The 15000-nt window shown below is 50.3% G+C and overlaps 1 protein-coding gene across 1 annotated transcript in view; it reads left to right on the forward strand.

Moving 5' to 3' along the window:
• The window catches only part of LOC308377572 (signal-induced proliferation-associated 1-like protein 1), a gene marked incomplete at its 3' end in the record, with an annotated part of 44271 nt that overhangs the window by 13323 nt on the left and 15948 nt on the right, over positions 1-15000 (forward strand). Inside the window, 6 exon segments of the mRNA XM_080854285.1 lie at positions 4137-4158; positions 4160-4720; positions 7975-8249; positions 9355-9660; positions 10354-10494; positions 11319-11425. Coding sequence (XP_080710411.1) covers positions 4137-4158; positions 4160-4720; positions 7975-8249; positions 9355-9660; positions 10354-10494; positions 11319-11425 — 1412 coding nt within the window.

Raw genomic sequence — 15000 nt, forward strand, 5'->3', positions numbered from 1 at the left:
TGAGCAGTTAGGGATGCAGCAGATGTCTCTGCAGAAAGAATTACATTGCACTGCACTGGTGCCAGTTCTTCAATGGCTTCTTTCACTGCAGTATTGCCAAAGTAATCATGTTCAAAGCAATAGAATTGAGTAAAGGCTAGGGTATTATGTCCATGCCCTTTGAATGGAATAGGGGAACGCTTTCTCTGCTTTCTATCAGTGGAGCCGTTGTGTTTGTGCTCGGTAGACCCAGCTGTTGAGCTGCACAGTGTTGCTGGTGGGGTTCTATAGCACCACAGATTGTTGGTGTTGCACTCTCCAGCAAGCTTTTAGAAGGTGAGGACGAGTCATTTAGGGAGGGAAAAAAACAAAAAAGCCTCTTCCACTGTCTGTTTAATTTGTGCTAATCACCTGCTAATTCCCAGTCCTCACACGGGACGTGTTTGACACATTCTGCCAGGTGCTAAACATCTCCACTTGAGGGAAGGTTGTTTTTAATGCGGTTTTCCTTTTTTTGTCAAGTACAACCCCAGAAGCTGTGTGTGGTGTTCTGCTTTTGTGCTCATTGCCGTTTCTCTCTTCCTCCATGCCTCCATGCATCTTTCTCTCCATTCCTGTCTATTTTTCTTCTCTCTCTCTCTCTCTCTCTTTCTCTCTCTCTCTCCAACTCTCTCTTTCTCTCTCTCTTTCTCCCTCCATGCCTTTCTATCTTTCTCTCCATTCCTGTCTATTTCTCTCTCTCTCTCTTTCTCTTTATCTCTCTCTCTCCAGCTCTCTCTCTTTCTCTCTCTCTCCCTCCATGCCTCTCTATCTCTTTCTCTCCATCTCTCTCTCTCTCTCTCTCTTTCTTTCTTTCTCTCTCTCTCCCTCCATGCCTCTCTATCTCTTTCTCTCCATCTCTCTCTTTCTTTCTCTCTCTCTCCCTCCATGCCTTTCTATCTCTTTCTCTCCATCTCTCTCTTTCTCTCTCACTCTCTCTGTTTCTCTCCCTCCATGCCTTTCTCTCTCACGTGGGCTGCGGCGTCAGAGCTGTGGGCAGAGGAAGAGGAAACAGCCCACGCAGACTACATTTATATCCAGCGCATACAGCTCCCGCTCGCCGCTCCACTTAAACATGGGGGGGGGTCAGGCGAAGACAATATAAAGCCCCCCCCCCCTGCTCTTTCCTCTCCCCTCCATCCATCGCCGTGACTCACTGGCCTCCTGGAACTGAAGCTATAGAGCGGCATAGGAGAGCCAGGTCGCAGTTTGACGTCTGTCCAATGCGTCACCTTTTATATTCTATACCTGGCTGTGGGATGTATGTATTTTTGAAGAGCAGTTTGATGGTGGTTGTGCTTTTCTGTCTGAAACTGTGAAAGGTGGGGGTGGATCACCTGTGTGAATGTGAATGGGCATGATGTGAGTGAGTGAGAGAGAAAGAATTAGAGTGAGTGGGGGAGAGAGGAAGAAAGGGAGTGAGTGAGGGAGTGAGAGTAGAGAGAGAAAGAAATGGAGTGAGGGGGAGAGAGAGAGTAAGAAAGGGTGTGAGTGAGGGAGTGAGAGTAGAGAGAGGAAGAAAGGGAGTAAGGGAGAGAGAGAGGAAGAAAGGGAGTAAGGGAGAGAGAGAGGAAGAAAGGGAGTAAGGGAGAGAGAGTAGGAGAGACAGATAGACATATTTTCATTTTTCCCTTTCTTTCTTTCACGTTTCCAGTGACGTTGTCCTCTCTTGTTGGGACGAATGGGAAACATTTCTGAACAGCACCGTTACAATAAGCCGCAAATTACACCCTGCAGCCAACACTTGCGCGCATGCCACGCTGGTTGCCCATGCGACACTGGTTGAGATGCGACACTTCCGCGCATGCAACACTGGCCAACATGCAACACTAGCCAACATGCAACACTGGCCAGCATGCAACACTGACCAACATGCAACACTGGCCAGCATGCAACACTAGCGCACATGCAACACTGGCCAGCATGCAACACTAGCGCGCATGCAACACTAGCCAGCATGCAACACTAGCGCACATGCAACACTGGTGTGCATGCAACATCTTAACAGCTGCACTCCTGCTTCATCGTCAGCAACCAGCAACAGGGCTTCGCATACCAGTTAGCACCTCATCCTCATGCTCTCCTCCTACTCCTCCTCCTCCTCCTCTTCCTCCTTCTTCTTACAGTGTGTGTGTGTCTGTGTCTGTGTCTGTGTGTGTGTGTGTGTGTGTGTGTGTGTGTGTGTACAGCAGTGGGTTTTGGTAATGGCTTGGAGTCAGACCGAGCCCCCTCACAGTCCCTCTACTAGCAGCAGCAGCAGCTGGAGAGGTGTCGCATTAAAGAAACATGCTAAGCCCAGCCTGTGAGTCAGTCAGGCATGTCAGTCATGTCATTATGTGAGCGTGCTGCTAGAGAGAGCAACACACAAACAACGGTGCACACACAGTAATTCTGTGTGAATGTATATATTTATACAGGCACACACATATACAGGCGTGGATGTGTGCACTGTCGTCTCACTGTACAAAGGGAGAATAATGGAAAGCTCTTCATCCACTTTGCTCAAGACATTGTAAAGAAGACCAGAAAAACAGTGCTCTGAAGCTCTCCTCTTTTACCTTCCCTCTTGATCCTTTCCTTCCACTGTATGTATGTATGTTTGTGAGTTAGGTTTAGTGTGTAAGATACTGGATGACATACATTTTCCTCGGGATTAATAAAGTATCCATCTATCTATCTATCTATCTATCTATCTATTTTTCCAACACTCCTCCCCTCTCCTTGAGAGATCTGGTGTGTGTGTGTGTGTGTGTGTGGGGCGGGGGGGGGGGAAGAGAGGGTTGGGGGGGGGGCTGCTTGAGAGATCTGGGCCTCGTCCCTCTCTGCACCTCACCAGGAAGCGGAGTTCCACACATTCCACAGCATACAGGAAGCCTCACATGTCCATGACAGAGAGAGAGAGAGAGAGAGAGAGAGAGAGAGAGAGAGAGAAAAAAATGAAGGTTGATGGAGAGAGAAAGAAAGTGCGGAGAAAGAGTGGGGAAGTAAGAAAGAGAAGAGAGTGAGAGAAATAGACAGAAAAAGAAAGGAAGAGCTTGCGGTGAGAAAGAGAGTGAGAGAGATTTGAGCTGAGGCAAAATACAGACAGCAGAATCCTAGTGTTCTGCATAGCTTGAAAATGTTCCAACCTTACTCCCACTCTGGTTCCTATGGCAGCGCTCAAGCACACACACACACACACACACACACACACACACACACACACACACACACACACACACACACACACACACACACACAGACACACACAGAACTGCTGTTACGTGATCTCCTTTTACCAACTATGCATCAACCTAGTCCTGATATTTACAGACAGACATCAATGAACCCTCATTACATTTCTTTCTTATATTATATTATTATATATATAAATTTACCTTCAGCAACATAGGAAGCAGAGCAGTTCAAACATAAAGATATTTACACAGAGGAGAAATGTGTTTCAGTTCATTCAGTGCACAGTGGACGCCTCCTCATGCGCGCCTCTCGCTGTGGAAAGGCGTTTGAGCGTCATTCATATTCATGAATCCCTTGCGGCAATCTTGGCCGTATTTATTTTTCTCCTCTTCCAAACAATCATCTGCTGTGCTTCTGAGAGCCTGGTATTTATTGTTTAAAGTTTGCAGCGTTTTGCAAACAAAAACGACATACTTTTCTCTGTATTTGACCTTCTTTCTGCTTTCTCCCCTCCTCCTCTTCTTCACTGTCCTCTTCTCACCGATGCGCTCACTCACTCTCACCTTTAACTTCATATTTTCTCTCTTTTTCATCACTTCTCCTCTTATCTCATCTTTCACTCTTCTTAACCTTTTGTCACTTCTTCAACATCCTGTCTACTTCTCTTGTCCTCTGCTAACCCTCTCTCTCTCTCTATCTCCCTTTCTCTCTATCTCCCTTTCTCTCTATCTCCCTTTCTCTCTCTCTCCCTTTCCCTCTCTCTCCCTTTCCCTCTCTCTTTCTTTGTCTCCCTCTCCTTCCTGCCTAACCCTTCCTCCTGTTTTTGTCCCGTCATTCCTTTCCTTCCCATCTAACCCCTGTCTTCCTCCCTGTCTCTCTCTCTCTCTCTCTCTCTCTCTCTCTCTCTCTCTCTCTCTCTCTCTCTCTCTCTCTGCCTCCAGTGTGGCGGTGGCCCGCTCGCAGCGACGTCCCCGCCTTCGGGCCGCCCATCCCCGAAGACGTCACCTTCCCCAAGTCGGGCGTGTTCCGGGACTTCCTGCTGGCCAAGGTGATCAACGCGGAGAACGCCGCGCACAAGTCGGACAAGTTCCGCGCCATGGCCACGCGCACGCGGCAGGAGTACCTCCGCGAGTTGGCCGAGCGCCACGTCACCAGCACGCCCATCGACCCGTCGGGCAAGTTCCCCTTCATCTCGCTGGCGCACAAGCGCCGGGAACGGAGCCGGCCGTACGCGGGGGCCGAGCTGCGCAGCGGCGGCGCCGTGGCCTGGCCCGTGCACGCCGAGGACCACCAGGGCGCCGGGGGCGAGCTCGAGACGCTGCTGGCCGTGTCTGCCGAGCTGCTGGTACTGGCGGACCCGGAGGCCAAGGCGGTGGTGTTCAACTGCGCCGTGCGCGACGTCATCGGCTGGACGCTGGGCAGCCCGGCCTCCATGAAGATCTACCACGGCCGCGGCGAGAGCGTGGCGCTGCGCTCCATCGGGAACAACACCGAGGACTTCCGTGAGGTGGTCAAGAGGCTGGAGGTGAGATGGACAGGCGGGGGAGGAGGTTCAGAGGAGGGGCGGGAGACAGGGGGTAGAGGGCAAGGGTGGGAGACAGGGGGTAGAGGGCATCAGGCAAGGGTGGGGGACAGGGGGTAGAGGGCATCAGGCAAGGACAGGGGGTAGAGGGCATCAGGCAAGGACAGGGGGTATAGGGCATCAGGCAAGGACAGGGGGTAGAGGCCATCAGGCAAGGGTGGGGGACAGGGGGTAGAGGGCATCAGGCAAGGGTGGGGGACAGGGGGTAGAGGGCATCAGGCAAGGGTGGGGGACAGGGGGTAGAGGGCATCAGGCAAGGGTGGGGGACAGGGGGTAGAGGGCATCAGGCAAGGGTGGGGGACAGGGGGTAGAGGGCATCAGGCAAGGGTGGGGGACAGGGGGTAGAGGGCATCAGGCAAGGGTTGAGGACAGGGGGTAGAGGGCATTAGGCAAGGGTTGGGGACAGGGGGTAGAGGGCATCAGGCAAGGGTGGGGGACAGGGGGTAGAGGGCATCAGGCAAGGGTTGAGGACAGGGGGTAGAGGGCATCAGGCAAGGGTTGGGGACAGGGGGTAGAGTAGAGGTGAGCCTCCCTACAACCACTGGGGATAATCAAAATGAAAAAATGGATAGCCCTGAAAAGGTTCTTGCTCTCATAGTGGAGTAAATAATTCATTTTATTTACCTTTATTTACTTGACTAAGGACACATGAAAATCCCCACTCAGTATCAGTCAATCAGTGGCACTGTTCCTCTAAGGCAGGGGTGTCAAACATGGATCCGGCCCACCAGGGGGTCCAGCTCAGCCTGCCGGATGACTTGTGTGAAAATTACAGAAAGACATAAATTGCATTTCTATAAAAGCAGCTTTTCTTACTAAGTTTCAAGGGTTGTGAATCAGAATGTCTCTTAAGGATATGGAGTACAAACGTTTTGTAATTTGTTTTAATCGACCGTTACGGGCAGAATATGTGCTTAGGGGGAGGGGGAGGGGGTATGGCGATGGCAGTTAGTGTTCCACCCGGACAATTTCACAGTTTCAAGTGTTATAGTGCAGAATATGTGTGCAGGGGGAGGGTGCTGTGGGCAGTTTGTGGCTCCTTAACTAAAATGGGCACCGATGCTCTAAGGGGGTCGCTGAATACGGAAGAACCATGTCTGGTGAATGGTAGTGACCGTTCTCCTTCAGAATTGTTCGTGGTAAAACTAGCTTTTCAGCTTGCTTCCTCGCCATGTTCTGATGTTCAGTTATGTATCTTTCTTGACAAGTGGGCGGGGGGGGGGGGGGGGGGGGCGGGAGGAATTGCCATCATTCTCCATAATAGCTAATGGTTATTACAATATTCTTTTCATCTTCATCATTCGGAGGAGCGATCTGTGGCGGGGTATGAGCTTATAATAGCCGCTGATGTGTGATGCGTCAGTGGGGTGCGTGTAAGTGCTTTGGTCTCGTAACCATGCACAGGCTGACATCTACTTTTGTCTTGGCCCCCTGCCCATGCCAATGTGAGAGAGAGAGGGAGCGAGAGAGGGTAAGAGAGAGAGAGAGAGAGGGTAAGAGAGAGAGAGAGGGAAAGAGAGAGGGAGCGAGAGAGAGAGAGGGAGAGAGAGAGGGAGTGAGAGAAAGGGAGAGAGAGAGAGAGGGAGAGAGAGAGGGAGTGAGAGAAAGGGAGAGAGAGGGAGAGAGAGGGAGTGAGAGAAAGAAAGGAAGAGAGAGAGAGCGAGCGAGCAGGGGAGAGAAAGAGAAATTCACTCCAAATGAAAACACTGTTGCCATGGTAACTAGCTTTGCCGAATTGAATCGCACAAACGAGCGGAAGATCTGCAAACAAAAAAAAAACTTCCATGCACAAACAAGGCAGTGACAGTGGTCAAGAACACATAGACCAACCAGTCACCACACCTCCACCCCCCTCCCCCGCTGTTTTGCACAATCAAATGCATATACGTTGAAGTCCAGGCACTTCAATGCTATACTGTTTGCTTACCATATAGGGTAACACATCGCTGAGCTCTTATGATTGTCAGACGGGCGCAGCCTTATTTCCTCTCCGATTGTTCTAGAATAGCCCTCCTTCCCACCATTCAAGCTGCCCACATTCCTAGCGGGCACGTCACTCGTCAGGTGAGAAGCACAGGCTATGAGCGGGCACGTCACTCGTCAGGTGAGAAGCACAGGCTATGAGCGGGCACGTCACTACTCAGGTTAGCCGCACAGCCTATGAGCGGGCACGTCACCCGTCAGGTGAGAAGCACAGGCTATGAGCGGGCACGTCACTCGTTAGGTGAGAAGCACAGGCTATGAGCGGGCACGTCACTGGTCAGGTGAGCCCACAGGCTATGAGTTTCTATATTTAACTCTGCCTGCGCTGAAGAGCCGACATCAATGGCAATTCAAATAAATGCCATCGTCCAGCATTTTCTATCATCACCAAAGGCTTTTACCTGAGCAAGCCGTAATATAAAAATCATCTCGTATTTGAGTCAGTAAGAGAGCAAAGCTTCCTCCACCCACAGTGGCGCAGTTGTTCTCATGGAAATCTGGGATGATATCACTTTGTCTATACATGACAGGTGGGTGGGGGGCGCCTGCCAGTGTGTCATCTTTTAATTCATGTTCTTCTTTTGCTAAAATGCCTCTCATCTCTCTCTCTCTCTCTCTCCCTCCTCTCTCTTTCTCTCTCCTGTCTCTTTCTATCTCCTCTCTCTTTCTCTCTCTCTCTCTCTCCCTCCTCTCTCTCTCTCTCTCTCCTCTTTCTTTCTCTCTCCTCTCTTTCTCCCCCTCTCTCTCTCCCTCCTCTCTTTCTCTCTCTCTCTCGTCTCTCTCTCTCTCTCCTCTCTCTTTCTCTCTCCTCTCTCTCTCTCTCTCTCCTCTCTCTCTCTCTCTTCCTCCCACTCTCTGCAGAGGGAATAGCTTAATTCAATTCCAGATTTGCTTTATTGGCACTGCTTGTGCACTAACAATATTTTCAAATCAAATTTGTGGATGCAGACTTCTTCCCCTCCCCTCCCCTTCCCGAGTTGTAGATGCAAACTTTTCTCTGTGTGTCTCTCTGTCTCTCCGTCTCTCTCTCTCTCTCTCTCTCTCTCTCTCTCTCTCTCTCTCTCTCTCTCTCTCTCTCTCTTTTCTCTCTCTCTCTCTCTTCTCTCTCTCTCTCTCTCTCTCTCTCTCTCACTGGCTCTCCTCCTAAACTGTGGTTACCAACTTCTCTCTCTCTCTCTCTCTCTCTCTCTCTCTCTCTCTCCCCTCCCTGCCAGTTCCTGACCAAGGGCTGCGAGACGACTGAGCTGACGCTTCGACGCAACGGCCTGGGCCAGCTGGGTTTCCACGTCAACTACGAGGGCATCGTGGCCGAGGTGGAGCCGTACGGCTACGCCTGGCAGGCCGGTCTGCGGCAGGGCAGCCGCCTGGTGGAGATCTGCAAGGTGTCCGTGGCCTCGCTCTCGCACGAGCAGATGATCGACCTGCTGCGCACCTCCGTCACCGTCAGGGTGCTCATCATCCCGCCGCACGAGGACGCCACGCCCCGCAGGTACGCCCCGCCCCGCCACGCCACGCCCCGCCCTCCATTGCTGATAACACCGCCAGTATCAAATACACCACGCTAAACATAAACAATAATACTAATAACAAGAGCAATCCGAGATTTCTGACCTCCAGCAAGGAGGTACACAAATCCGGATCCAGAATCCGGATCCAGATCCTGAAATTTTAATGGGGATGTCCCAGGACCAAGATCCACCTCTGGTGAAAATTTCAGACGGATCCGCCCAGTAGTTTCTGAGAAATCTTGTCCACAGACAGACAAACGGACAAATAAATAAATTCATTAATTAATTAATTAACGGACCCGATCGCATAACCTCCTTGCTGGAGGTAATGACCTACAAATACAAATAATAATGACTGAATAATGAATATTAGTGACCAATTAGAACAATTAATAATACTGTGTATGACCAATACATACTTAGCTTCCTGAGTAAGCATAACTACTGAAGCCTCATAGAATAGCAAGAATACAGTCAAGGGTGTAGAAACACCTGTTTTTGAAGGTCTACTGTGGGCTTGGGTTTTTATTCCAGCTTATTTGTCTTACTGACTATTTATGTAATTATCATGTCTCACCCTTCAGATGGTTGATTAAGGGCTCAGATACACATACGCGTTTTTGTAAAAACGCGACGCTAGGAAATACATTGATTCCTATGGTACGGCGCGCTTTCACGCAAAGCGCCCCGTACCATAGGAATCAATGCATTTCCTAGCGTCGCGTTTTTACAAAAACGCGTATGTGTATCTGAGCCCTAATGATATCAGGTGTGTCGCACAGGGCTGGGTTATAAGCCTGGTGCCCACAGTGGATCATAGGATTTCAACATTTGACTGCTTAATGGTGCTGGATAAGTGGATTGATGGCTAGGGTTTTCTTACCATAATGCTGTTAGGTGTCATGTTCCAGAGAGACGAAGTTAAAGAGTAGTTCTTTCGCATGTACTTTGGAAACAGCTGCTCCATCTCCAAATGGCCGTTCAGCTTCATGAACACACGCTCAGTGTACTGTGCTGGTCTTTCCCCCTCTCTCTGTGTCTCACTCCCGTCCTGTCCTGTCCGTCTGTCCGTCCGTCCGTCCACAGGGGCTGCTCTGAGCTCCAGCGCGCGCCCGTGGTGGAGTACAAGGGCAGTAACGACGCGGGCGCCTTCGAGTACAAGTACCCGTTCCGCAGCAACAACAACAAGTGGCAGCGCAACAGCTCCAGCCCGCAGCAGTCGCTGGCCGCGTCGCCCCAGCCGGGCCACGCCATGGAGCCTGGGCACAAGAGCAACCGCGCCGTCAGCCTGGGCGCCAGCATGGGCAAGACGCTCTCCGCCGAGCGCCTGGAGCGCTCCGCCGCCATCCCCCGCAGCGTCTCCAGCGACGGGCGACCCCTCGACTCCAAGAGGTGCGGAGGGTGGGGGGGAAGGGGGGCAGTGGGGGTGCTGTGGGGCTGAGTCTGAGGGGCTACTGTCGGGGGTCATGGGGGTAGAGTTTAGGCTCGCTTCGTTTTGTTAATTTGTTGTCTTTGTTTGGGTTTGTAGTTTCTCTTCCTTTTATAGTCTTACCAGGATCTCATGCTTACTCAGTCTTTCTTTCAATCTCTCTTTTTCTCCCTCTCTTTTTATCTCTCTTGCCCTCTCTTTCAATCTCCCTCTCTCTCTCTATCGCTCACTTTGTCTTTAAATCTCTCTCTCCCTCTCTTGTTCTCTCTCTCCCTCTCTTTTGTTCTCTCTTTCCCTCCCTCCCTCTCTCCCCTTCTCACTCTCTCTCTTCTTCTCTCTCTCTCCCTCCCTCCCTTCCTCTCTCTCTTTATCTCTCTCTCCCTCCCTCTCACTCTCTCTCCCTCCCTCCCTCCCTTCTTCTCCTTCCTTATCTCTCTCTCTCTCCCTCCCTCACTCTCTCCTTCCCTCCCTTCCTCTCTTTCCTTATCTTCCTCTCTCTCTCTCTCTCTCTCTCCCTCTCTCTCCCTCTCTCTCTCTCCTTCCCTCCCTTCCTCTCTTTCCTTATCTCCCTCTCTCTCTCTCTCTCTCTCCCTCTCTCCATCTCTCTCTCTCTCTCTCCCCCTCTCTCTCTATCTCTCTCTCTCTCCCTCTCTCAGGATGTCTCCTGGTTCTGAGGGTTATGGGATGGGCTCGTCTCTGGGTCTGGGCCGTCACAACCGCAGCTCTCCCAGCAACCTCTCCTGCTCCAGCGACACTGGCAGCGCACACTGGAGGAGTCAGAAGTCCATGCCAGAGGGGTGAGTGCACACACACACACACACACACACACACACACACACACACACACACACACACCACATTCACACACGCACACCACATACACACTCACGCATGCATACACATACATTTACTTTTAAGCTCCACATATGTATGCGTTTCCGGTTCTCTCTCTCTCACACACACACACACACACACACACACACAAGCGTGACATAATATCCGCACACATACGCACACATACGCACACATACGCACACATACGCACACACACACACACACACACACACACACACACACACACAGACAAACCCGTCCTACACGTGTGTTAAGCTTCATCTTCACTTCATCAAGGATGTAAAGGCCTCCACCGAAAGCAGCAACTAGGCTTGAATGAAACAATTCTGTCTTTCATGTTTCTATCTCAAGCTTGCTAGTAAACTTAAATCACACTTCCAGATGTGTTGTCGTATAATGAAACCTCAAAGATATTAAAAATGTCAAATTAAATCAGCCTTTTATGGTCTTACATCTGCTAGTCTGTTGTAAACAGCACTTCCTTTCTTAGTGGGAAGGTTTTGCAAATACTTGTGAGTGTGTGAGTGTGTGAGTGAGTGTGAGTGTGTGTGTGTGTTTTTTTTGTGCTTCTGTGTGTGTGTGTGTGTGTTTCTTGTGGTGTAAAGCTATTGAAAGGTAGCAATCAGTGGTTTATGTGCATAGGGTTGCTACTATGCACGATGTAGCATGTGGAGATGTTACTGATATATAGGAAGACAGTGTTTCATTCTTACCGTGTCTAAATGCATGAGTGTTTATTACATGGCTGCCTTACTGTGTGCTTCAGATACGGGACCAACAGGCACTCTCCTCTTCCCGGGGAGCGCCAGCTCACACCAGAGGGGGGCACCAGTGGCAAGAGCACACCCAGCGGAGCAGAGCGGGGCTCAGCAGGTGAGGTGCATCATGGGTAATGTGTGAGGGGCATCATGGGAAATATGTGAGGGGTGCACCAGCGGCAAGAGCACACCCAGCGGAGCAGAGCGGGGCTCAACAGGTGAGGTGCATGGGTAATGTGTGAGGTGCATCATGGGTAATGTGTGAGGGGCATCATGGGTAATGTGGTTTTATTTTTCCTATTCCTCCTGAATGTGTCTGTCTGTGCGCAGCAGTGGGTGACATTTGGTTTGAATGAAGAGTGGGAAAGAGGGATTAACTGTGAAAGAGTGCAGTTATCCCTGGTTTTCTTCTTGAAAGGATTAAAAAAAGAAAGGCTGGCCTTGTTTGTGGCATTTTTACTGTAGTTCACCACCAACATTTTAACAGGTTCTCCTTAAAGGCTTAATTTTCATCCCATCCCAGTGTTTTAAAGTCACACGGAGCCCTGACACAGCTGTGTGTGTTTGTGTCCGTGTGTGTGTGTGTGTGTGTGTGTGTGTCTGTCCAACAAAGCCCTGTAAGACTGCATTTTCCCATCACCTGCATTGTGTGCAAGACTTCTCTTACCGTAAACACAGCTGTTTGTTCAGAAATAACATTACAGCATTGTGCTCAGGAATCAGAGATCAAATGTAGAACTTTCTTCTTATTTGAAGCGAGTGTTCTTGTCTTGTCTGAGTTGGGTCGTGGTGTATGTCAGCCTGGCCTGCGTCTGACACGGTGCCTGACAGAGGGAACTACGGCGTTTAAGAGCGGCTGTCCAGAGATCTACGGCGTTTAAGAACGGCTGTGTCCAGAGATCTTTCCTGTGTTTATCTAAGGCCCATCTCGTCAGCCTCCCACTTATAGAACCACATGCTCACGCACGCACACACACACACATCCCGCCCTCTCTCTCACACACACACACACACACACACACACACACACACATGCTCACGCACGCACACACACACACACACACACACATCCCGCCCTCTCTCTCTCACACACACACACACACACACACACACACACACACACACACACCACACACACACCCCGCCCTCTCTCTCACACACACACACACACACACACACACACACACACACACACACACACATGCATGCATGCATACACTTTCATTTCCTCCGTGCACAAGGCATGGAGCATGGAGGTAAAGTGCTCTCCTCCGTGCTGCAGCTGGCCTTGACAGGGCGTCTTTCTCACTCTCTCTCTCTCTCTTTCTCTCTCTCTTTCTCTCTTTCTTTCTTTCTCTCTCTCTCTCTCTCTCTCTCTCTCTTTGTCTCTCTCTTTCTCTCTCTGTCTCCTCCCTGCTGCAGCTGGCCTTGACAGGGCTCCCCTCCTCCCCCCCTTAGCCATCAGACCTCAACCCCACTGCTTCCCCCTTACCCTCACAGACTTGAACAAGTGGAAAAAGTGGACCACCCCCCCCCCCCCCCTCTCTCTCTGCAGTGAAGCGCCCCCAAAAAGTCCCTTCAGGTGAAATCTCCCACTGTGAAAACCTGCTGATTACTCTCAGTATTAAAAGGCAATGCCCCTGAAGAAAAGAGAACACACAGATAAATAAGGACACACACACACATCCTGTCGTGCCTTCTGGCGGGGTCTGTTTGACGTGAGCCAGGCCTGTGTTTCCGACTGCCCCCTCTGCCTTTGCCAGTGTTCCTTCACCGTCTCGTCAAGGTCAGCGGCCGACGGTGACTCACGCTCAGCCTCCCCTACCTGCCACCTCATTCTTTTTTTCTTTTTTTTTTTGATTGACTCTCTCTTTCTTTTTCTTGTTTTGTTCAGTCCTTCGGGTCTTAAGCTCGCCCACAGACCTCCTTCTTGCATCTCCGCGCTGACAACACACACACACACTCACAGACACATGCTCGTCTCCACGCTGACAACACACACACGCAAGCACTTTCTGTAACCTTTTCTTCTTTTTTTTCCCGTTTGTTTTGACTGTTGCATGTACCCTGTTCCTCCTCTTTTAGCAACTGTCCAAATCCACACTTCACCAGCCCCCCCTCGCTTCCTCCCTTCCTCCCCCAGGCAAAGCCTGTTGAGGCCAGGCCAGGCCAGGTCAGGGACAGGGGGGGGGGAGGGGTGGGTACCAGCGTGCGTCGGTTCTGGGGCTACCCCACTCAACCCCCCGCCCTTCTCCACATGCCAGTCTGTTGGCAGCCAGGGCCCCCCCCCACGCTGACCTCAGGTCAGAGGGAACTCCGGCGGTGGGATGTTGTCCTCTTTCCCTCATGAACCCTGCTGGCCCAGAGTGTGGTGTTTTTAAAACAGCCAGCGCATTGTTTCTCTTGTTTTTATTTTACTTGATCTACTTTCTTTAATTATATCAGTTATCTTTTAATAACATCACTATCTTTTAACATCACTATCTTTAACTTGTATTCTATTCTATGTATTTTTGACTTTCTTTTAATTATATTTCTTATCTTTTATTGTGTTTCACTCTTAAACACTTTGTCTTTATTTATCCTTTTGACATTCCTTCTCCATGTATTTATGTGAAGCACATTGAATTGCCTCTTGGTATGAGATGTGCTGTATGAATAAACTGGCCTCTCCTTGCGTTCTTATAGTGCAGAGGTAGCAGTGGTTTGCACTAACTTTGGATTTAATAAAAGTGATTCGGGCACATTGTTACACCAGATGATGACTGGGCTAGGCAGAGCTGGTGGAAGATGAGACTGACGTCTGTACACTGGTTGGTGGAACTCTCCCTAGTAGAGAGGGGTGTGGCAATGAAACTGACGTCTGTACACTGGTTGGTGGAACTCTCCCTAGTAGAGAGGGGTGTGGCAATGAAACTGACGTCTGTACACTGGTTGGTGGAACTCTCCCTAGTAGAGAGGGGTGTGGCAATGAAACTGACGCCTGTACACTGATTGGTGGAACTCTCCCTAGTAGAGAGGGGTGTGGCAATGAGGCTGACGTCTGTACACTGGTTGGTGGAACTCTCCCTAGTAGAGAGGGGTGTGGCAATGAGACTGACGTCTGTACACTGATTGGTTGAACCCTCCCTAATAGAGAGGGGTGTGGCAATGAGACTGACGTCTGTACACTGATTGGTTGAACCCTCCCTAATAGAGAGGGGTGTGGCAATGAGACTGACGTCTGTACACTGATTGGTGGAACTCTCCCTAGTAGAGAGGGTTGTGGCAATGCATGCTGGGAGATGGCCCATGTGGGGTCCAGGCAAGGCGGAATCCAGGGTTTAGTGTCGAGGCTCTTTGGTTAGTGTGTCAGAACTAAGCAGAGGGCTGAGAACTCTAGGCATCTCTTTCACACACACACACACACACACACATGCACACACAAGCACACACAAGCAGACTTGCATGCAAACTGACACACACACACACACAGACTTGCGTGCAAACACTCACACACAGATGTGCATGCAAACTGATACACACACACACACACACACACACACAGACAAACGTACACACATTTACATTTAGTCATTTAGCAGACACTTTTGACCAAAGCCACGTACAAGGGAGAGAACAATCAAACTACGAGCAATAGAGACCTAGTGTAACAATAAACACACAGACTTGCGTGCAAACACTCACACA

Source organism: Sprattus sprattus (assembly GCF_963457725.1).
Source record: "Sprattus sprattus genome assembly, chromosome: 16".
NCBI lineage: Eukaryota > Metazoa > Chordata > Actinopteri > Clupeiformes > Clupeidae > Sprattus > Sprattus sprattus.